The sequence below is a fragment of the Pipra filicauda genome, unplaced genomic scaffold, assembly GCF_003945595.2.
Source record: "Pipra filicauda isolate LSUMZ 115617 unplaced genomic scaffold, ASM394559v2 scaffold86_size2582843_pilon, whole genome shotgun sequence".
Lineage (NCBI taxonomy): Eukaryota > Metazoa > Chordata > Aves > Passeriformes > Pipridae > Pipra > Pipra filicauda.
The window spans coordinates 1,344,606-1,369,475 of record NW_024105053.1 but is presented as its reverse complement, the minus strand read 5'-3'; the positions used below and the strand labels follow the sequence as shown (position 1 = coordinate 1,369,475).

The 24,870-nt window shown below is 37.7% G+C and overlaps 1 protein-coding gene across 10 annotated transcripts in view; it reads left to right on the top strand.

Moving 5' to 3' along the window:
- The window catches only part of PRLR (prolactin receptor), a 156,126-nt gene that overhangs the window by 107,067 nt on the left and 24,189 nt on the right, over positions 1-24,870 (top strand). For 8 of the 10 annotated variants that reach the window (XM_039390782.1, XM_039390781.1, XM_039390780.1 and 5 more), the window contains 2 exons: positions 18,959-19,027; positions 23,815-23,928. In XM_039390782.1, coding sequence (XP_039246716.1) covers positions 23,859-23,928 — 70 coding nt within the window. In that variant the 5' untranslated portion in view covers positions 18,959-19,027; positions 23,815-23,858. Of the gene's footprint in view, positions 1-6,845; positions 7,519-15,050; positions 15,914-18,958; positions 19,028-23,814; positions 23,929-24,870 lie in introns of those variants that run through there. The other 2 variants (XM_039390788.1, XM_039390787.1) reach the window with 2 other exon arrangements.

The following is a 24,870-nucleotide window of genomic DNA, read 5'->3' as shown; positions in this document are numbered from 1 at the left end:
CAATGCGTGAAGGTTTGCGTGTCATGATAATGAAACTGAAATATGTTATAGTATGCTTGTTTGTTCATAGGTATTTTATGTGGTATCACATTCACCTGTTTGGCAAACATCTAGATTCAGAGCTGAAAGAGTTCCTGCACTAAAGCGGTATTCCTCTGCATAGTCTTCAGGGATTTGTTGAGAGAAAACAGATTAGGCTGAATGGATCAATGCATTTGTGACCAAGTCATAGATTGTAGCATAACATTTAAAGGAAATCTTTTGAAAATTTAAAAAAGTCCCCAACAGTAATTACCTCTAACACATTTAATTTTTTTGACAGAACATTTTTCAACTCTGTGCTTTAGGCAGCAGTCTTCATTACTGTTGTGGGAAGGGCTGAAGTTTGCACTTACAACACAGAATTCCCTGCTGCTGAGATTCATGTTTTCGTGTCTCTTTTAGGATACAATCAATCTCAGTTCTCAGTGCCAAGTATACTTTTTATCTACATCTACTTTCTACAAGTCTTTCCTAAGTAATTTTCTTGCTGGTTTTCCTCATAGCTTCCTTAATTTGATCTGCTGCTTTGCTTTCAGAATTGTGTTTGTCTACATAGTCTTCTTTAACCAATAGGGTGTTAGAACAACCAAGACAACCTGGTGGTTTCTCCTTGTTCTTACCTTGTTGATTCTCATTATCCTGTGATGGAGCAGAGGTGCTTGTTTTCCTACAGAAGAGCTTGGATTGGTGAGAGCAGACAGACGAATGTTTTGTGACTGAGCAGGGTTCTGATGCTTCTCTAGAATCACAGAATGAAAGAAAATGCTTTCTTTGTTACCTCATAAATTTGCTTTATAGTGGTGGTGTACAGATAGGGCTTCTGTTCCTGGATGTGTAAATCATTAACAACCACGTATGTGATCAGTAGTTAGCTTATGGTTTAAGTAAGTGGTGCTTACTTTTATCTTGGACATGTGTATACAGCAAAGCATAAAACTGGTAAAGTTTCAAATTCAGCAGTGCCTCGTTTCTAGCAGCAAAAGTGACATGTGGAATTTTGTATTTTATACGTACAGTAATTGTTCAAAATATAAAGACTCCTTTTCCTTATAGATAAATCCAGCTACTGAAAAGCAGCTCCTGCACAGAATCTGCTTAAACTAATCTTTTCCTGCTTCACCCACTTCTCCTCGAGTCAGTCCACGCAGGCCTTTTATTTCCTTAAGGAGAATTTAAGCAGCTTGTCCTCACCCTTGAGTACTCTACAGTCCCACTGCAGTTACTCACACAATCCCTCCCTAACCTGTTGCTCCACTCTTTTGTGCTGTCCTGTGTCAAGTTTGTTGTTCTGTGCCCATTTCCATCAAATCCATTTACATCAGCACAAATTTTGTCTTTCTTTCTTCTTTCCTCAGTATAAGAAACATTTGAGTGACAAGTTAATACTTCATCTGGCTTGGACAGACAGACACTGTCTGTGTTTCGTGATATTCGAGTTTATTTCTTTCATAGAAGTTTTTATGAAAGACTGAGTGTCGCTGTTGTTGGCTTTCAGGAATACTTTTATTGACAGTTATTTCTTTTAGAAGTTCTTCCAAACCCCTTCTTAATTTGTGATTTTCTGCTTGATCCTTCTTAGCTTGTAAGGCATTAGCCATAGGAATGTATCTTAACCTGAAATTTGAAAAATAACATGTAAAAATGCAATGTGACACAAATTATTTTTATCAACAGCTCATTTAAGAATATTACATTGTGCAAAAATAGTTAACATTGGTTCATTTAATCCTTAAAAAATCTAAGTATATATCATCTTAAAAACAGAAATGTTTTTTAAAGGAAAGGTGATGCTTTTACTTCATCTTTCTTTTTTTTTTTTAATGAAAGAAGCAACATACAGTATTTGTCATACAATCTCTAATGGTGAAATAACCTTCCAAGTTTTATTTTCAGCTGTATTAAATGTATTTCACTCACTGTGTCATCACAGAATGTGGAAATAATAGTAATTTCTCTACAGTTCATGAGATGTGAGAGAAATTATGAAATTTTTAGGAAATTTGGCAGGCAAAATTGTAAGTTGTCCTGACTTTTTTTTTTTATTATTATTGGAATTACCTCCATGGAGTTGAAATTAACTGTTTACTATAAGAGATGTACAATTTCTACACTTATCAATAGTCCCTTATTTATCTGAATAAGGGGAAGCATCTGAAAAATTATACCAGCTGATGCTACAAGTGTCTTTTCAGAAAATGTAGAGTAGACAAATACAATCAGAGAATGGAAAGAACAAGCACGTAGGTACTGACATTCAAAAATGGGGCAGGGAGACGTGTCAAGAGAGGAATCACAAGGGATCTCAATGGTTTATCTGTTGTGACACTGGAGAGAGATTAAGAACCTGGATTTGAGTTTTCATTTCAGTTTATGCCCAAAAATAGGGAGATTAATATTGGTTTTATCTTCATCAGTTTAATAACTGAAGGTACTACTGGAGCCCTGCTACATTATCATATTAGAAAATGTCTAAGCCCATTACTGGAGTTATTCCGCATAAACAGCCTGGTTTTATTTAAAACTAAGATCTTACATTCTGTGTGATCAAGAATACATTCTGAGTTAGAGTGCAACTTGTTTAGTTTTTCTCAAGTATTCACAAGATACTTACATGCAAATGTATGAGAAAAAGGATACTGTACTCCCCATGCAAGTGCAATAACAACATCAGCAAAACTTGCTGATGCAAGGCTTATACCACATAAGCAAAAACAAAAAGAAAAAAAAAGGTGGAAAAGCACTATGAGAATTTCAAAACCTTACTGTATTTTCTGTTGCTGAGTAAAGGCAAGATTTTGTCTTTTCTCCACACATCAAACTTTATGTGCTACATCCTTTAGGAAGTAGCACCAGTCTCTTGCCATAGTAGAGAATCATTTATGTGCTCTCAGGGCCATGGGTGGGTGTCTCTAGCCTTAGGATCCTGGGGACTAAAAAAAGTTAACTGATAATTCGTTGTTGATATAACTGCATTCATTTCAAAGGTTGTAAACATAGACATTTGTAATCTAGTGGTCTTATTTAACAGGCAAATGACTTTTCTCTAATAGGCCAGTAGGCCGTGTGGCATGTCCTCTAGTAGGAAATGGCAACATTAAAAGGAACACACTAGAGCTGGGAACATGGAGCTCTTATGAAAATGACAGTGAAAAATTAATTCCCACCTATGCCAATCTTTTTCATCTGGAAAGTAGGCAGCTGTACCAAGCTAAGCTCTTTCTAATCTTGCCAATTTCAGAATTACTTTATCCCCAAGCATGAAATGTTCTTGAACTATTTCTTTTGCACACAAAGTTTGAATAGGTTTTGTTTTAGCAGTGAGTTGGCTTTTTTTTTTTTTTTTGTGCTGCTTGTTCCTGTGCAGTTGTTGGAATGTTCATCCCAAACTGGCTAGGGAAGGCTGATAATATTACACCAGTCAAAATGTACAGTCCTTTTCTGAGTCTATACTAGAATCCCAAATTTAAAGGCTGATTTTCATTATCAGCCATTTGTCCTGGGCATGTGAGAGCCTACAGGCTGGTTCACATTCTTTGCTGAACCCCTGGCACTGTTTACCCTCCCTAGTGAGACCACCCTAGTTTATTTGCAACAGAGTGGATTTCTAACTGCATCCATACAAATATGATGTGAAGAGAGGGAGGTGAAAATGCACAGTGTAACAAGGCTAATAGTTAAATGTCAAAATACGAATTGGTAGTTATCTCACATATATCTACTTTTAGTATTTTAGTGGGCTTTAAGGTCTATTTGCTGTCCCAGCTGGCAGTTCTATGGGAGCTGATGAAGTTTCTCTTATTTTATAAAACATTACAGAAAAAAATAATCAGAATTTTCGTTCCAAGTTACTTTGAAGAAACAGCAGTAGCTCGTTAAGGTTCATTTTCATGATCTATTTCGATTTTGTTTTCTTTTGTAGAAATATAGATATTCATATTAAGAGGGTACTGACATATCTTTTTTCATGCAGGTCAAGCGCTTTCTTTTAAGACTTAGCCAATTTGACAGAAGGAACTGCAAGCTTTGTTTCACACTGTTTTCATCTGCTTTCAAGAGGCAGGAAGGGCCCCAAACATCATAGAATTAATATGCAGTTATACATCAGAAGGACAGCCTAAAATTCAGATAAGTGTTTCAAGAGAGTAAAGGGTTTGGATTATAACCAGAGAGTGACAACAGGATGGTAGAGCCATAAACAGAAGGGAAAATGTGGGCCTGCATTTTCCTGATGGCAGTCTTCCACTACCTGCAGGGAAGTTACTGGGAGGATGAGGGCAGGTTCCTGCTGCAGTGCATGGCAGGAGGACATGTTGAAACAAGGGAGGTTCTAACTGAATATCAGGTACTATTTGTAGTTTGAGATTTTCCAGCTGTGAATAGATAAACCCAGAGCAATACTGTCTGATCTCATGGGTAACTGCCTTCAGCAGAGAATGGATTATTTGACTCCAGCATGAATTATTCTTTCATTCTGTGGTTCTGTCCTGTTCTACTTAACCTTAATAGGCCCCATGAAATTCAGGTGACCCTGCTCTGTCTTTCTACTGCTTTTGTTTTCCATTTTTAGTGCATGTTTTTACAATCTGCTTCCATTCAGACACAGTCTTTTTCAGTGTGCAGCATTTCCTGCACTGAATTATTCCATGTCCCACACAGTTACCTATGCCTTTTGAATCCTTCATTAGCAGTGCCCCCAGTAAAAAGTAACAGTTCAGTAGCTTGTACTTAACTGGTCTTTTTAGTCTTGGCAATAAGATTTACCTGACACATCTAACTCAGTGTAACTTAACACATGCAGGAGAATATATGGATATTGTGCTTCCTAATCTTGTGGGTTTGTTTACTCAAATATTTGGTAGTTCCAAATGTTCACAGCATTTCATGGAGTTCTAAACGAATATGTACTTGGTTTTCCACTTTCCTGTCTTAAAGACCTATTGTAAGTCTAAAGTTAAGGTCACCTACCTTTTTTTGCTTTCTTACTTGTGTTCAGGCAAATACTATTGATTTGTTCTTCAAGAACATTTTTAGAGGATATTTTTAGAACATTTCTTTTGAAAGGAAAGTTAAACAAATACATGCTTCTGCATGTCTAATTCGACAAACAGAAATAGTTGGCTAATTTCAGTCTTCAAGGATGGTGACTGCACCAGTTCATATGCAAACTTTCAATATTTAATACATAGCTTGTGAAATATCAATTAATTGCCAACTATTTGATTTCTCTCTAAAAAATAAGCTGTTTTGTCCCCTTTCCCCTACAGAAATCTTCTCTTCTTTCTCAGCCTCCACTCCCTTCTGCATGCACACATGTACAGACACACACATGACAGGAGACAGTTTTCCTTTTATCTTTGTCTTCCACAATTCTCCTGACTACTACAGCACATAGTAGTCTCTATTCTTTCTCTGCAGGGGTCCGCTATTGATCCCTTCACATCTTATTCTGCATCTTATCTGAACAGACAACTCCATCTGTCTTCTCTGTAGTGATTACCCTTGAGTCTACATCTACAAACCTTTCCTTTGGACTTTTTTCCAAAGAAAAATACTGACCTGTCTCTCTAACATTTCTTTGTGGATTTGTCACCAGCAAAACAAGATAGGCAGGGATCAAAGAGAGCTCCTAATCAATCACACAAACCTCTTTGTTTGTCCTCTTTGTTTTTCCTCTTCTTCTTTAACTGCTGTAGCAGTCTGAACCACCCTGCCAGTTAAGCTGCAAATCGCTTGTCACATCCGAATTCAGGTCCAGGCTATCTTGCACACTCCTTTGCAATGCTATTCTAAAATATTGTGTTTCATGCCTACCAGATCTCATCATGTATTTTACATTAAACAGTCACCTTAAAATAAACAGAAAATGGGCAAGGAGCAAACAAATCTCATTCCTTCCCATCCAAGTACCTTAAAGACTAAGCTATAGTTGGATTCTGTCCTGGTTATGTTTTTTCTGTCACTTTAACTCTTGTGTTCTTAGCCAGAATGGAAACAAGAGGAGTAGAGAACAAGTCTAGCCCAAATTACTCTTTGCCATAAGAAATAAGAGATTTGGGACTGATTTCCCCAGGATGAGATGGTAATTTAATTTATGCTTCCTGTTTTTTAGGCAAAGGGCCAAACAGGTCCATTTTTGTCCAAGTGAGACAATAATTTTTAGTCCACACAGTTTTTAAAAGCCTATACCCTCTTTGCTCAGGTGGCAACCCATAAAAAGTGCACTGCATGCTCAGAGTGAATAGAAACAGTGTTACAGACTCACTAGAAAAAAAAAATTAAAATATAATGATTAGAGATTTTGAAATTTGAGACTGCTCTTGGTTTACTAAGGAAGCAAAGCTAATTGATCTCACAATTTATAGGCTCATTCCTTCAAATATTGCATTATACTGTTACCCAATATAAATCATATTTAGAAGAAGATAACATTCCCAGAGTTAATAGAAACATAATTTTTTTTCTAAAAATTTTCAAATGTATGGAAAAGAGATACTCCAGTTAGTATTTTCTGCTCTTGTGAAAGGAAGATTGTGCAGAATTTGTTTAACATGGGTTTCCTTTTGGCAAAAGCCCATTAGACTGTCAGCATATGCACAATGGCCATTCAAGCTGACTTGTGTAGAAGCCACCCATTTGCATAAGTTTATCTCCAACCCAGACATGGCCTTTCAGTATAATAGAGGATGTCAAGAAGAAGGAAGCTGGTATTGAAGTGGCAAGGTGAAACAATTTCTTAGAAAATCAGGCTTTTTTAGATCCACTGCATGGAAAAACATGGTTTTTTTCCAGGCTGGTCTCAGCTTTAATCATGTGTTATTGCCACGTTTTAGAGCTTAACTTCTGTTGAGTCAGTATTGCAAAACTGTTCCTGAAAGAGCTTTTGTTCTCACAAAATTACAGACTTACTATATTCAAGGGCACAAAGTGTTAGCAATGGCCAAGAAATGTTTGATGTAGCTGAGGGTGTAAGGGATAAGCAGTGTCCAAAGCTACTCATCACACTCTGACACCATCAGCATAGGTCAATACCACTGTGTAGAATGGAGCTATTTGAAAACAATTTTGTTTCGTTCCAGCTATCTGTGATTCAAACCTCATCTCCTGGCTTGAGAAGAAGAATGGTACGTTAATCATTACAAAAACCAGGATGAGTGTTTTCTTCCTCTGTGCTGCCGTAGTAGAGCTGGCACAGCGCCCATCTCCTCAATTCACAATGTCCTTAGTCAGTGTAGTGGGTTTGCTTGGCAAGGTTTTGGTAGCAGGGGACTACAGGAGTGGCTTCTGTGAGCAGTTGCCAGAAACTTCCCCCATGTCCAACAGAGCCAATGCCAGATGGATCCAAGACGGACCCACCGCTGGACAAGGCTGAGCCCACCAGCAACGGTGGCAGAGCCTTTGGGATAAAAATTGCTGCAAAACCACAACTGGAAGAGAGGAGTGAGAATGTGTGAGAGGAACAGCTCTGCAGGCACCAAGGTCAGTGACGGGGAAGGGGGAGGAGGTGCTCCAGGCGCCAGAGCTGAGATTACCCTGCAGCCCGTGGTGCAGAGCATGGTGAGGCAGCTGTGCCCTTGCAGCCCACAGAGGTCTACAGGTGACCAGAGATCCACCTGCAGCTCCTGGAGGACTCCACTCTGGAGCAGGTGAATGTGCCCAAAGGAGGCTGTGGCCCCATGGGAAGCCTGTGCTGGGGCAGGTTCCTGGCAGGACCTGTGTCCCACAGAGAGAGGAGCACACACTGGAGCAGGGGAAGAGTGTGATGAGTCCTTCCTGTGAGGAGGAAGGAGTGGCAGAGGCAACATGTCATAAGCTGACCAACCACAAGCACAATTCCCTGTCCCCCTGTTCTGCTTGGGGAGGAAAAAAAATAGAGAAATTGGGAATGAAGCTGAGCCTTGGAAGAAGGAGGGGTGGGGGGGAAGGTGTTTTAAGATTTACTTTTTATTTCTCCTTATCCTACTCTGATTTGATTGGTAATGTATTAAACTAGTTTCCCCAAGTCGAGTCTGTTTTGCCCATGGCAGTAATTGGTGAGTGATCTCTCCTTGTCCTTATCGTGACCCACGAGGCTTTCATTGTATTTTCTCTGCCGTATCCAGCTGAGGAGAGAGGGGAGTGACAGAGCAGCTTTGGTGGGTACCTGGCATGCAGCCAGGGCCAGACCACCACAGTTAGGTGCTCCACCCAGACTTCATAACCTAGTACTGCTGTCATCATGTAAGTAGGAGGCTTTGCTGGGTTTTAGTGTCAAACATAATTGGGTAAGTAAAGCTGCAGGAAAAACATATCTGCATATTTTGTAGATGCTATAAAGAACAAATACTCATGTTCCCCAGCAGTAAGAATTGTGCTATCAGTCTAAGGCTTTTATAAAGTGGTAATCATTAAAATGTTCTGGGATGTAATTTCATTACAATCACTGAAAATGGTCAAATAGAAATGCCAGGCATCATATTGGGGTTACCAGCCTGAATGATAATTGAGGGAGAGAAAAAGATACCAAGAAATGACAAAGCTTTTATTTTTCCATGGAGTTAGCCAAATACAAACAGATGAACTTTCTGAAGAGTGACAGTTTGTTCCCAGGTTGAGAATTTATATGACTTATTTAATGGTTTGGCTGTAAAGTCAAAAATAAAGTGGTTTGTAAAGGAATTCAGTCATTGGCTGTTGCTTTTGTTATGAGCACAGTTTCTCTAAAAAAGGAATCAGATTTTGACTAATGGAAAAATATCATATAAAGGAAAATAGAAAGATATTGAGGATTAGAACTAGAGTTTCCTGAACCTTGGTGCTAGTTCTTATACAAATACACCAGTGGAAAATGAGCATGGTGGAGTTCTAAAGCAAAATTCTTCTCAGAGCTGGCCTCATTATCTCTCCCTTTCTCACTTAGTTGTATATTTTAGCTTTGTATTCCAGGTGTTGTCCTGAAGGGTTAGATAGTCTTTTGAAGCACCTGGAGTTCTATCTGGGACTTCCTGGTAAAAAAAAACTATGGGCATAGCACAGTAAGTCCAGCAAAGGATCACTATGGTAATAAAGGTACTGGAGCATCTCTCCTATGGAGAGATGAAACTGTTCTACCCGGAAAAGAGATGGCTTGGGGGAATTTCATCAGTGGGTGAATTATCTTCTGGGGGAAGTAAAGTAGACTGAGCCAGGCTTTTTTCAGTGGCATCCAGAAAAAGGACGAGAAACAGTGAGCACAAACTGAAGTATAAGAAAATTCACTTGAACATAAGAAAAAATTGTTTACTGTGAGGGCAGTCAGACAGTGGAAAGGGCTGTCTGGAGAGGTTGTGGAATTTCTGTCTTTGGAGATTTTCAAAACCCAACTGGACATCACCCTGGGCAACCTGCTCTAGCTGACCCTGCTTTGAGCAGTGGGGTGGGACTAGACAGTCTCCAAAGGTCTTCTAACTTCATCCATTCTGTGATTCTTTGAAATGTGTACTAACATTTCTTGGCACTTGGATTTTTATTTTTTTTTTTATTATTTGCAGCAAAATCACTACTACCAATAATTCATCTCATGAATAATCCCTTCAATCTAAAGTGCGCAAAGTATCTTGGAAACATCAATTTCAATCAACATGGAAATTATAAGTGTAGTTAAAAAGATCTCAGTGAGATGTCCACCCATTTTGCAGGTGGACAAGAGACATCCAAGATGTCAGAGACTAAACTACTGGAAGAGATGGAAAGAGATCTCTGGAGCTGAGTTCATCAGAACATACATGTGCTTTCTGTTGCTCACTTCTGTCTTCCCAAACACTTGGAGGGTACCTGGAAGACTTGGTGTCCTCCATGATTCTCTGCCCTTGATTTTTTTTTTCCTGCTCTTATGCACAGATTTCTGCTCCAGAACTTGTACTTCTACATGGAAAATACTAATAATATCTAAACTGAGACCCTAGTTTCAAAGCTTTTGAACCAATGAAGGTTGCAACCAATTTCACTTGCAGACAACCTGCAGAAATGTCTGATTTTAACATTTGCTCCTTGTATTTCTGCATTGTTTTTTAATATAATTATTGATATTATTGGTACTAGCGGTGTGTTCTGCAGCTTGTTTACATATCCAGTTGATGGATTTACCTCAAAATCTGGAGTATTTGCTTTGTCGTAGTACCAGAAGCACAAACTATTTCCTATCCCTTTTAGTTTCTAGTAATGGGTTGATTGTATATAAGTATTTAAGTCACTAAATGGAGAAAATATGTGAATTCAGTGATATAAAATTGATTTCATATCAGAGTGCATACTAATGATTTTAACTCCATAACAAAACTGACCTTGCAAACTCCTACTAGGCTTTCAGATATCTGCAGGAAAATGCTTGATTCCTGAATAATTTGAGCAAAACTTGTGTCAAATCAGGAGTCACTTCTTAAATTTTTTCAATAATTCACATTCATTTGCTGTGATACTGTTTTGAGACTCCAATTAGTGCTGTGTATTTTACATGTAGTTAATCATACTTTGTAGGTATTGTATTTTAAAAAGTCTTCACCTGCTATGATACTTGGGTTTAAAGAAAAGCCATTTAAAGTGTGTCAGTCCCATTGCATTAATCCCAAAGACTGAGAAATCTCAAAAAGTAAGTTGAGATCAATGGAACTCTCAAAGGAGTAAAAGCACCCATACAGGGAGAACAGTAGTGGACTGAGCCCATATGCTTGGTTTCTGAGGCTTTTAAAGTACAAACATGCCTTGAGAAGCACAAACATATGTTTCCTATAGCTGCTCCACCAAAAAATGCACCCGTATAGGCTGTGAAATTCTCATAAGAGGGAGTGAGTTTTAGCAGGTGGAATTATCAGATGTGGAGCATGTAAAGAAAATGTAGTAGTAATATGAAAATCCATCACTGGAAGAAAATAGGATAACAGATGAAATGCCAGTGATCTCAATAGCCTTTTCCTGAGATGAAGAGTCTTGCCTTTGCCACATAAAGGATCTTAAAACTGCTTTCCTTTTTCATTTGCATTTGTCCCATGATCACATCATTGACATGGAACAGAGCCTTAACATTATATTCAAAGAAAATGTGCATGTATATCTAGTTTTACAAATACATCTGCTCAGCATGTGATCCTGTAAAAGGAATAACAGCATTTGTTTAAATCTTTGAGTGTTCTAAACTACTTGAAGGACAAGATGATTGAAGGTTGAATGTTAAAATTAAATGGAGTAAGCTTAAGCTGACAAGTAAATAAGTTAAGAATAAAGGGTCATAGTAGAGCAAAGTGGTCGTTACTGTGCACTTTTTGGCTTGGAGATTAACTGTTTGTCTATACTGTTGGATACACAGTTATGAAACTCTTCTAGGCATACACAGGTATAAAAATTAAGGACTCTTGCTTAAGTCAGAGGTTCTGAGACCTAAAAAACAGTCCATGACCTTTTCCTTTCGTATTCTTCTATGCATACATCAGTGTTTTCAAGTACCAGCTTCACCTTCAAAGAATGAATTTTGTTTAAAGAGCAGATCAGTTAAAATGGGAAACTGAAATAGTGGAGCAGGCTTTGAAATGCAATGTGCATCAACAATTTGCAGAACCACTGTTCTTTTGCACCACTGGAGGAGGAGTGTTCCAGAAATCTCTATTGAAAGCACTGTCCCCTTGATTTGGTTTCCATATTGAAGACTAAATGGACTGTGAGCAGTGGCTAAATGTTGCTGGTTTTATTTAACCTTCCAACAACTGGGACCTCTCTCTTATCTGTAGCGGATAACGCATCATTCTGACTGCACTTACAGATGTATGTTTACATCTAAAGATTTCAAAATGCTTCAGCTACCCATCCAAACTGTCTGCGATTGATTCTCCCTCTTAAAGTACTGTGGCTGTTGGTGCTGTTATGAAAGACCACTTTGAGCCAACCCTCAAAACCTGTTCTTCATCCAGACACCAGCTTTGCAAGCTGAGTCCCCTACTCTCTCTGAGCTGCATCTGGGACAAAACTCTGTGAAGCAGAAGGAAAGTTGCCTCTCCTAATCACTTTCCTGCCTGGTTCTTAGAGCCTTAATATTTTCTGTGTTGAGTCCAGAGTAGAGCAATGGAACTGGGGAAGGGTCTAGAGACTAAGTCTGGTGAGGAGTGACAGAGGGAACTGGGGGTGTTTAGCCTGGAAAAAAACGAAGCTCAGGAGGGACCTCATCACTCTCTACAACTACCTGAAAGGAGGTTGTACCCTGGTGAGGGTTGGCCTCTTCTCCCAGGAAGCCACTGACTGGATGAGAGGACATGGCCTTGAGCTGTTCCAGGGGAGGTTTAGGTTGGACATCAGGAAGAATTTCTTCATGGGAAGGGTTGTCATACACTGGAATGGGCTGCCCAGGGAGGTGTTGGAGTCACCATCCTGGAGGTGTTCAAGAAAAGTGGCACTTACATGGTCTAGTTGACAAGGTGGTAATCGGTCAAAGGTCTTTTCCAACCTTAATAATTCTGAGCTGCTTTACATCTGCTTTGTTCTGTGTGCTGATGAGGGTCACACAGGACTGGTGTCTTGGCAGCTTTGTCAGAGGTGTAACCATCTGCAGGATGCACAAATTTCAAGTGGAAGGAGACCTTAAGGGAGACAGAGATCTGAACTGTTTAGGCTCAACATTTCTACCACGGCCAGTTAAAATAAAAAAACAATCTGAATTGCATTTGGAAGGCTGGTGCTGGCATCTTTAACAATGTCCAGTCATATATTCAACATACTATCAGTGGAGCAACTCAATGATTAAATTAAAAGATGAGTTTAAAACATGGTTGTGTTATTCTTCATTGATTTTTCCCTTTAAATTATATAAAATGTGCTGTGACCTAGGGCCAAGAAAATTCAAACATATGAACATAAAAGGCATTGCTGAAAATGCAACTTGAAAAGATGCAGGTAACAGTAATGACTGAAGTATGGATCCAGGTTTCAATAGAAATTACTTTTCTATCAGCTGAAAAGGTCAGCCTTTATGCAAGCAAGGATTTAAGAGCCTTGTTGTTATTACCTAAAGTAATACCCACAGTTACAGCATTTTTTCCTCCTGCCATTTCATAAATGTCAGCATAAGGTTTTTATTTCAGGAGTTGTGGAAGAAATATAGTGGATTACACACAAAATGAATGTTTCTACTGTGTGAAATATACTTGGGTAACTAGGTGCCTAGAAAAAAACTACAAATTGAAGTTGAATGTACTGGTATATGAAACAAAATGGGTTGATGTTAATTATAGAGGCTGATAGTTGATTTCTAGTGATCTAAATTACCATGCTTAGAATTATTTCAGCTTTTGTTAAAATTTCCTAGTTTGCTGCAATGTCTCGTGAAATCCACCCCACAGAGGGCAAGCTGTTCTTGATGCTTATGCCTTTTCTTTCATTCCTTGTAAATATTAAATATTTCTAAAATAAATGTCATTGTTATTTCAGATTTAATAACTTTGAATTGGGGAGGTTTATATTTTTGTAAGGTAGCCTTTGTCTGATTAAAAGATGCAGGTCTGACATTTCAGATGCTTGGGCATAAAAAAAATTCATCTTTGTCTACCTGCACTTATTGAAACTTTTGAATTTTTGTCAGTTTCTTTTAGGTGAAAATCAGGTGGGTTTGCTTGTGAGTAGCTCTCACCTTCACACCTTCCCCTAAATTGAATGTATTTTATAATCTTGAAGAAGCATGTCATTTCAAAGGCAGAGGACTGGTGTTGATACCAGTGTTCCAAGGTTAAGTCATTACCAAGTATAATAAGGTCTATAAAACTTAGTAATTACTGTACAGACTGTAGGTCCAATCTGATATTGAGTGCAAAGAAGGAGAAATTTCACAGCCAGTGAAGCTGTACAATATACAGTAAATCAAGAACATTTGCTGAAAACAGAGGTGTAGCCTGATGTATTGATACATACTGTAACCAAAACTCCTTCATTTCATTTTGATTCTTTTTTTCACCAAATAGCAGAATGTACTGAAGAAAAGCGTTGAAGTAGATTTTTCTCTAGTACAGAATATATTTTTTAATCTTCAAAATGTTTTCTTCTCCAAATTCTGTTAAGTAGCTATTTCTTCATTATGTAACCAAGAAGTGTGCCAACTCCACAGAGGAGTAGGGCAAACTGAAATATTCATGTTAAATCTTACTTCAAATTTGGTGTTACAGAAGAGGTAAGGGAGAGGTGTTCTTATGTCCTCTCCCTTTATGTTTGCTAAATCTAAACACTACCCATAATCTGAAACCTAATACCCCATATTTAGTTGATCTGTTTGTGAAGCTGTTTGTTTGTCTTTGCTGCACTATAAAGCTTTCTTTTTCTTTGAAAAATTAATTTCTTCAAATAGATTCCTGGCAGATGCTTATTTACTGTCAGGGATGCAATTATTACCTGTCAGAAACACATTCAGCAGTAGGAGACACAGTGTTGTCACTGCAGTTTGTAAGGAGCTGAGCGAATGAGTTAATGAATGAATGGGTTAATGAATGAATACATTAATAAATTTACCTTTAACCTCCAGAGATTGCAGTGTTAGTCTTTATTCTGTAAACAAGCACATAAAAATCTTACAGTCTGCAACCTCAGGGTCATTTCCTTAAACTGCAAAAGAAAAGAAAAGAAAAATCCAAACCACAATTCACTGTGGCTGACAATCTCCAAGGAGTAGCAGCCTGGGATGAAGATGGGGAGTAGATCAGGTTAGTGCTCTACTTCATTCAGTTTATATATTCATCGTGAAGAACTCAGACAGGAAATTTGTACTCCTGATCAAAGGGTGAATTCAGTTCCCTCAGAATGCAGGGAACTGCATTTCAGGAGTTTCAGTTTTCTTCCACTGCAAAACTAATTTATTTTTTTTTTCCTGGAAGATGACCATCTATGTAGAACTTAACAGGGTTGTGATAGAACAGTATTGATACATAAGTTTGCACATTTAACTTTCTGTAATAAGACTTCTCACGAGGAAACTGTGTTTTCCACTGACATTAGGGATTAATGCCAACTAACCAAACTCCTATAGAGAATAATCCATTATGTGTTAAACATGAGGCTACTCAAGGAGTTAGGTACTGGAGGAGATCCACAAAATGCCACCAAGATTTGAGCTAGGCATAATACAGATACTTCTCTGCATATCCACATATTCCAGTATTAAAGGGGGTATAATGCTTTAAAAGTGTCAAAAGATTAATTATTTTTAGCTCAATAAACTGAAGGCTGAATGTTCAATATTGTGGTACTCCCATTATTGTCAGCAATTTCTCTCAAATAATTAGTTTTAGATTATCAGGATAGCATTGTTTCATTCCTTTAGCTAACCAGTGTGACACTTATCTGTACATGGCATTAGTGGTGGCCTTTAGCATGCAACCACAAAGCTCTTTTATCAACAAGTTTGAAGCTTGGGGAATATGTTTGAAAAATAATAGGACGTTGAGTGTTTTTATCAGTTTGATTGGAGTGGTAATTTTTGGTAATTGTGTTCTTTTACAGAATGACTCTACAGTCACTTAAACAATTCAAGTGTAAATGTTCAATATGTACTTGGAAACAGACAAAGAAACACCTTCTTTTACAACCTCATACTGAGGACCTCCTGAAAAAGAGAACACTGAAACAGAAAAACAGTTATTATTCTCTGCTCCCACTGATATTGTTAATGACTGAGCATATTTGTAATTGAAGAAGAACATTTGCTCCCCTGCAGCCAGGTTCTTTCCCTTAGAGTCTTTCCACAGTCATAAAGCTTTGCGTAGAGACTCCAGACTCAGACTCAGCCAAAATGGGCTGTCTCAGTGAGAGAGACTAAAGAAACTGCTCTGGAGCTAAGGTCACATCCTCCTTCAGCATTACTCTACTGATGCTTGCAGGCACTAGGATCCAGGTGATGCTGCTCCTCCACTCAACCCTATCACCTGAGTTCACCAAGAAAAGTCTGTCTGGGGGTGGCATCCAGTGGGTGGAGCTTTGCAACTCAAGTGGAATAATGGAGTACAATCAAAATGACAAGTTCAGCCGATCCTTTACTGCCTGGTGCAAACAGATTATTTGCTCTTTCCCCCTTCTGTGTCCTTCCTCATTGTCTTGTTCCCTCTAACCTCTCACACTCTTCTCCATTATTGTGTTCCCTTTACTAGTTTCAAAGTCCTGTTCCTTTGCTCCCTCTAAAGTGTTCATAATTTTAGTCTCTCTGCAATAAACCTCCTCACCTCTACATCACCATCTTCCCTCAGAATTGTCAAAATAGCAAGAGTTTCATGCCATTGCATTACTCATTGAAATTTTGTGTATAATTAAAGATTATCAGAAATTTTTCATCACAGCATGATTTCACTGGAAAAAAAAGAAGTTGAAAAAATACTGCAATTATTTTATTAGGTTTTATAAAATATTCTAATGGTAAATTTCAAAACAGAATGCTTTATGTTGATATTTGGTTATACTTATTCATTTTGGAATTTTGAAAATTTGGGTGCATTGGTTTTGGTTGAAAAAGAATTTGTGGCATTCTGAAATTAATTTTCTAAAACTGATCCTTCATAGGCAGTTTCCAGTTTATGGGATATTTTGAAAATATTTTACAATGAAAATAATTTTTAGTCTCAAACAAAAAATGTTCAAGTTTTGACCTGCTTTTTAGATCCCTGTCTTCCATTCTGTATTATTAATTGGCTAGTTACATTTTTGGATCTTAAGAGCAGAAACTCTTCTTTGTACAGTACCTAAGGCAGTGGGATTCTTTCTTTGTTCTCAGGACTATCACAATAAATATTATTTGAATAATGATTATTTGATGTGGAAATACTTGGATGAAAGTCATTGCCCTGGTTATTGCAGAAGGTTAGGGTGTATTCTATCATGATCCTTTCCAATCATGATATGATGAAGCCAATGCTTATGGCACTATTGCAACTTTAAAAAAAACATATTTTATATCAGTCATATTGTGTAAGGATGTGTCACTAATTCATAAAGTCACTTCTTAATGAAGGTAGTCTCAAAAGCAGAAAAAAATTTGCTAGTAGGATAGAACTGTAAGTTTTGATGCAGTGTCAAGTAGTAGAAACCAGAAAAAGTGTTATTTTTATTTAGTGATCATAACCATACCTTCATTTTCTCTTAGAACTAGGCTTCCCTTTAAGTGTTAAGCAACTGCATTATTTTTAAAATGTCTCTGTGAAGCAATCTAGATCTGAGGCAGAATTTTGAGAAAATTCTGTTTAGTCCATTTCTAGTCAGTGTTCCCAGCACGCACGCTGTCAACCAGATTTCTGTCCTCTCTAAAGCAGAAAGCATTTATTGAGCTCCATCTTTAAACTACACTTTACCTTTTGTCATGGTTGAGTAACTGCAAACATTATTTCTGCCATATTCAGTTGTATGTTATTGATGCCATTTTAAATATGCACATAAAAAAGAAACCATTTATCGCCCTCAATTAAATCCGTTCCTCTGTAATGGCATAATGTCTAGCTGCCAAATAACTTCATGGTATTTTTATTGCTCTCATTAGCTTTACTGAAATGGAGCCAAACAAAAGAATACCGTGGTAACTGAGTAATATGTCTTTCCACCTGGTCTCCAGGAGACACAGTATATTCTTAATGTTAGTTAGAAAATATTCTACTTTATTTCAAATTGTTTATGGAGAGATTTCTGTCAGAAATAATATGATGAAGTTAGTAATTTCAAAGCTAATAATTTAATTAATTAAACAGTTTTTGTTGCTCTGGCAGATAAGTTGCCCACTGAAGTTCATCTAAGTTCTTTCTTCACAGAATAGTGTGTTTGGATGGAATGACAAAGAGCAAGTAGTTAAACGTGGTGGGGTATTTTTTGGTGAAATGTTGCATGTCAGTCTGTTAGAGCCCGTTGAATCAGATAATCCCATAAATGTGAGGCTGCTTTAGGTCCATATCCTCAATTTCTGCCTGTAGCAAAGCTGAGCAGCTGCTCCCAGAGGGTGGGTGCATGGGCACAAAAACCACACAGAGGTAATGCACATCAGTGAAGCCGTAACATTTGCGTGTAACATATACATTTACACATATGTGCGTGCATTTGCACACGAAAAATGGGTTGCTGTAGTAGCTGCTCCTGGATGCTCAGTTGACCCAGTAGCTGGCCCCAGATCCCTTGGTCTCCCTAGTTGCAGGGGAGGTGCATTTGAGCCTGGAGGTTTGCAATCCCTCTCTTCTCCACTGGCTAATCTAGCTGAAAGTTCCATAGCATCCAAAAGTACCACTCAGAACAGTCCACCCAGACAGAAGACAGTTAGAAATAGGATTTAATGAGAGCATAGGGCAGACCACAGTGATCAGGCACACATTTCAGTCTGACAAGCCACCGGTTTACACTGAACTGACCTCTTCATTTCTCTTGTTTTCCCATGCTTGTTTCTCCCCAGTCCACTTTAATCCTTTCCTTTCCTCCCCACATTGTTTCCCCTCAGGCATCCCTTAATGTGTGCTCTACCTCCTTCAGTCAATGAGGCATGTGGGGAAGGGAGTTTGTTTGGTGGGTTCCACACAAGGACTGTGCTTTAGTAGTCAGGTGAAGCTCATTCCCTGCACCCCATGTTCGCTAATTATGCTGATAGAGCTGTCAGTTTTTATCTGATGCTGGCCTGGCCAGTGTAGATGTTGTTTAGCCTTCTCGTAGCCTAGCACAGTCTACCAGTAAGTTTAAACTGCGTCTGAAGTTGTTACAAAATTCCGTGCTTTTATTGAAACAGATAAAGGAAAGCATGTACAGTAACACAGTATTTTACCTCAGTCTCTATTGCTCTCAGTGTTTGAATGTATTGACTTAGGGTTTCAGTATCTACAGCAGCTAATACAAAGAGTGACCTTTTTCTCTCTGTGTTTTAGGAATAAAGTAGTAATACTTCCGGCAATATACTAAACCTGGATTTCTTTTTCTTTTGCAGCCTATGAAGTGATCTGACATATATGAAAGAGAGGAATAAAAAGCTTCCTTACATACATGAATCTTTTAGGTAGGAAATTCAACTGTATATTTCATCATTTCATCATTTCATCATTTCTATATATGAAGAATATTTAAAATTATTACAGGAAGATAACTGTGGGGTTGGGCTTGATAGTTGGTAGAGATTAATTTCCATCATATTTCAAGTTCTAATGTAAATTCTAGCTTTCAGACTCTAAAATTTTACTCTTTAGAGCTTATGATTTTCTTTTCTGTAAAAGACAGCTGTAAAAATAATAATCCTGCAATCATGGCTAAGCATTCAAACCACCAGGGAAGAAAATGGAATATTCAGGGGCTGTGAAACTGGTAGATAAAGATTGCTATTGTTAGGTAAACCGTGTTTTAGTAGGAAAACAAAGGCAGTAGAGGTGGTATTTAGAAAAGAAAAGAAAAATTGTAGTAAATGATCATTTTTTAGCTTCTGTTAAACTTATGAATCTGAGCAAAGCACTTGGTTATTCTGTGTTTTAGTTCCCCATCTGTAAAGTAAGGATAATGGCACTTTCTTCTTGTCATGGCTTGCTTTTTTTTTTCTTTGTCAATTTAAATGGTGAGTTTTTAGGAGAGTTTCAAGCTCAGTTCTGTAAAATAAATAGGAGCTAAGAGCATAAATACTATGATGGAGAAGGTGAGGGTCTAAACTATTTTTAAGTATTTGTGTTTTCATGATTTTTCAAAAATGAATCAAGTCTTTCAGATGGAGAAGCATATCTCCATGTGTGAGGGAAGTTGTTCCATTCATCATCTCATCTTGACTGCTAATCAAATGAAGGATTGCAAAGAGTTATTAGGAGGTTGAGGTGGTTTGTTTAGGAGAGAAATTTAGGAAAAATATATTATAATCCATGTACAGGCTTTTCAGATGAAATCTAAAAGACCTTTACGTTGCTCCCATTTTATGCAACACAGAAATATGAAGTCCTTAGTCCCAGTAAATTAACTGGATGTCAAGGTTCCCTTACATAGCCAACAGCAGGTACTAAGCATCCTCACAAAGTACTCCACAGAAGCTATGTGCTAAGTAGCCACCTGGAATCAGTCACAAGAAATTCAGATCAGAGATGTGTCTGAATTCAATAAATTCTCTGGAGCCTGTACATCACTATGAAGGCCATACTTGGGTGCCTGAGGGATTCAGAGTTCTGAGACATCCAATTAGGGCTCATTCAGAGAGAGAAAGCAGAGCTCTTGTCACACTGCACACCTACAACTTTTAATTTACATTATGATCCCAACCAGCACTGTCATTCAGAAACACATCTAGCAATAACAGTGCTGAAATCATGGCTAGGAACATGTGTCTGTGTTGACATTTGAGATCTCTGCGTGGGAAGGCAGACTCATGCAGTATCCACAGTATAGTTGAATGTTCTGGATGGTCAAACAGACTGTCACATTCTTGCTTTATTCTGTTCTTTATCTGTGCTTAGTTTCATACAGCTGCAGTTAAGCCTTTCAAATGGTAATGAACTCTGGTGTTTTGCGAACTCCTTAATCTGCCTTCCCCCAGGCTGAAAGATGAACATTGTTTATCATCATGACTAGTGAGAATGTGAAACTTTTTCAGTACATTTTGGTAAAGTACTTTTGGCTTTTGATTTATTTAGCCGCAAAAGCAGAACTTATGGTGGACATAATGTCATTACCATTGGCTGATACACACTTGTTCCTGTTCCTGCAAGCCTGGAAGCATTGCAGCTAGAAAATTTTTCCATCTGTGCAGAACTGAGTAAAGACTTCTCTGACAATCTCAAGAAATTTGTCCATCAGCATAGCCAAGAAAGAAAGAAAGAAAAGAATGCAAGAACTAAAAGTCAGTTAGGACAAGACCATTTGTCTCTCAACCATGCTCCACAGCACCTGATTTCAGTACTGGTGCTTAGCTTTCAGCTTCATCTAGTAGCATTGTCAGCACAGTTTTCAGACCTACAATTTCATTATATTATCAGTTCCAGAGTAGAATTATTTTATAGGAACATCTAACTCTTCTGTACATTTTAATGCTGCTGTAATAGTTTCCATTTCCATCAAGGAGCACTGTTTTCCAGTGTGTAATGTGCAGCTGTTGAATACTATATAACAGCTGTGTTAAAAGGGAGAAATTCAGCTGGAATGTCAGAATGCAATAAGTTGGTTGGAATTAAATCAAAACCTTCAAAAGGAGGCATATGATCTTTTAATTATCAGTTATTCAACCCTTGGTTTTGCATGACTTTGTGGCAAATCAGTGTCCACTGTATCCCTTATAAAAGAATGCATTCAGACCTAAAAGTGAGGCATTCCCTCACAGCATCTTCAGAAATGCTAGCTGCCCTTTTATGAAAACATTTTTGTGTCATAGATAGGGGAGATTATGCATTTTTGATACAGTTATGACAAAGAGGGTGTTATCTATTTTATTTAAGCAAGTATTTTCAAAAAAAAAAAAGACATCTCTTCAGAAGCCTTATAAACCCTATTCGAATCACAAATTCCAAATACCAGGCAACCATGGAAACATTCTTATTTTCCCTCTTTTGATGCTTATCTCCTGCTACGTTTATAGGTGACAACCACCCTTGCACGGAGTACAAAGCCAATTCTTTTAAATCGCCATCATGAGACATCCTCTGTGTCATGATTGTAGCTGTGTTCTAAATCTGTTCTAAATCTGGTCTGGTTTTTTTCCAAGTATAGGTGACGAGAATTGTACGCGGAGCCTACTGTGTAGCACTAATAGGTCCATATTCCTCCTCTGTATATCTCCTGTTCGTTTTCACAGCCACATTGCAGAAGTGATTCACAATCATCTCATTTTCAAATGCTCCCAAGGAAGAAGTACTTGGTTTTAAATGCATTAATTTCTTCCTCTTTCTATTAATTTTGTTCTGTAGGTCTTCAGTTTCCAAAATTATCCCATTTTACTTGCAAGAGTGCTCTAATAGAGATCTTTTGTGATATCTCTCCTTTGATGTATTGAAAAATTTCAATCTTTTAGCCACTAAAATCAGTTTTTCTTACCTGTCAATTCTTCACACAGAAAAGATGTGTCTGTAAAAGTAAAAAAATAAATCATGGTACCAGTTACCTTATAGAGAATCACAGTAAGAGTCTGAGTTTGAAAGTGCTGTATTTTGCAAACATTTCAACTATTTTTAGAAATAGTGAAATATTTTAAATGGTATCATATGAAATAGCTACTGTTTATAGTTCATTGTTTCACCTTCGCTTGAGAAAAATGTGCCTTGTATGAGCAACTGTGTCCCTCATTATATAACACCAAGTTTTCAACTAATTTCTAAAAGTAAACACTAACATTGTTGCCCGCCATTTGTTTACAGTACTAAAATTTTCATGTGCTTACTCAAAACCTACCTGCATATGCACAGAATGCTCTGAGTGAGTCTAAAACTAGCCCATATGTGATTTTCTAGCGTGTACCTCAGTTAGGGGTGTGAAATGTGCCTGGATTTTTGGAAGTGGTATATGGAAATGTAACCAACTGCTGTTCTTTTCCTCATTGTCCGCAGTAAACATGTTTTAGACTCAGTTAAATTAACTGATACTTCATTTGCCTTTGTGCTGGGAAAAACATTTGTATGATGATGGATTACAGCTTCTTGATACAGAAAATGAATTGCATGCTGAAAATTGAGTCATCTGATGAACCGCAAAGAATTTTTCCTCCCCAAAGGCACAGCTTGTTCCCATGCTGTGCTACACTGGATGGATTGCAAGCATACAAGTACCTGTCAGATGTGTTTGGTGGGAGTGGAAAGCTGAGATAAGGAGCCTGCTATTTAGCTGGTAAATTGTTATTCTTTAGTTTCAAGGAGTGAGGCTGGCTACTGAGAAGCTAATAGCCTACTGCAGTCATCTCCAAGCAGGAAGCATATTGGTGGGAGAAGCAGCAGGTTTGCCTTAAGTGGTACTGTCTTTCCTTCAGGCTAAGCAAACAGATTTAGCAACAACAGAGTCTCCAGAGCACCCAGTTATAGTCTGAATTCTGAGGACATCTAGTGGTGTCAGCCCACTGCAGGGAGTCACAGCTGGTGGCTTGCCAAGTGCACGTGTTTTTCTGCCGTTCTACAGGATTAGCCTTTACAGGTTGAAGAAATAGGGATAATTGCATCCCATCTTGCATTTTCACACAGTAAATTAGCTGTGACATTGTGTCACTTGTCCCTTGATTTCTTTTCTTTGATTTTGACATTTCCACTTCACTGCAAAATCCAATGCAGTAAAAACAATGAATTAAATGCACAGAAACAGTAGCATTCTTCAGCTCAGGTGATCCTGAATTCAATATCGACAGTCCCAAATATTCAGAAATCATGAGATTAGATCAAAAATCAAAACCTTCTAAATAAATGTTAGACCTTTTCTATTTACCTGCTGTTCTCAGGAGTTTCAGTGTTCGAATATGTTGGCATCTTCTTTGTATCAATAGGGATAAAAGTGTATTTTTGTTACCAAAAGGCTGGTTTCTCTGGTGAATTAATGACTGTTAAAGTTAGAATGCTAAGATAAGCACCAGGTATCCCAAGATGTCAAATAAATATGCAAGATTTGTTAATGCTATGAAATTGTAATCCTAGCACTGCTAACCATTCAAGGACCTTTGGGAAAACCTTCTTGCTACTCAGGGATTCAGGTTTTCACCTTCTGAAGTGGAACTGTAGGTGTTGCCACACCTTTTGAGAGAACAAGAATCAATTAGCTGCAATTCAAAAAGGACTTTGATCAAGTCAAGTAATACATATTATACGTTAAGCATTGTTATTGACTGTTGCATGACGGTGTGTTTTTCAGTGAGCCTCTGATCTGATATTTCCTCCTGAGGAGAAGCAGACATCATGAAGCAGAGATTCATTTCATCAGTTCAAATTATTTTGCAACTTGCTCTGACTACAGCAGGTCTGACAGGTGAGTACAACTCTTCCTGAAACACTAGTTTTTCCTTAAAACACTTTCTTTAGAAAAGTAGGAGGCTTTACCCAATCTGTCCTGACTACCAGTGGAGCCTGGACCTATTTAAAGTACTTTCTTCTGAAGTTTTTTATGGCATTTTGAAAATGGCTCGAATCCTCTTTTTATATATAGTATTAATTTAAGGACTGTGTGGTGGCAATGATGAAAGACACTCACTCCACCCCTACATTTACTTCATCCTTGTCACCTTCTGGGAAATTAGCATTATATGAATAGTCACACTATTTGAGATAGTGATATGGAACTTTAATGAAATAAAGGTAAGCTTAAGTTGAAAGATCACATGCTTTTCATGCCAAAATATACGTAAATTAGTGGTCTGTGCTTTTGATATAACCTAATGACAGGTAGTCTTAACAAGAAATATTCTTAAATGTATTTGGATTACCAGTGAATATCCAACTAATTAATGAATACATTCAGGTTGCTAGTACACAAAAATAATCATCTAGCCTGTTGATTTCTTTCTTTTTGTCTAACCTGTAGTTTACCCTAACTATGCACAAATAGTGGAATTTTAGTTCTGTTGCAAAGTTGAAGGTGAAATTTAATTTTAAGATGATCTGAAGATAAAAAAATCCAATGTTTTAGGAAAAAAACCCGCAAAGGTCATATATTTACTTCCAGGCATTGCAATTTACTTTGGAGATAAATATACACTTTTTGAGTTTAAGCAAAAATTAAATTTTCATATTAAAAAGAGAAGCAAAATAATTTTAGTAGTTATTTTGGAAGTTTGAGGTAAAAATATATTTTTATATATTTTTATATATCTATATGTACTTTTCTGAGAATTTTGATCCTTTTTCCAGGCAGATTTATTTACCCAATTCAGTCGATAGTTTCATATAATTTTATTGTCTTCAAAAAAGCATT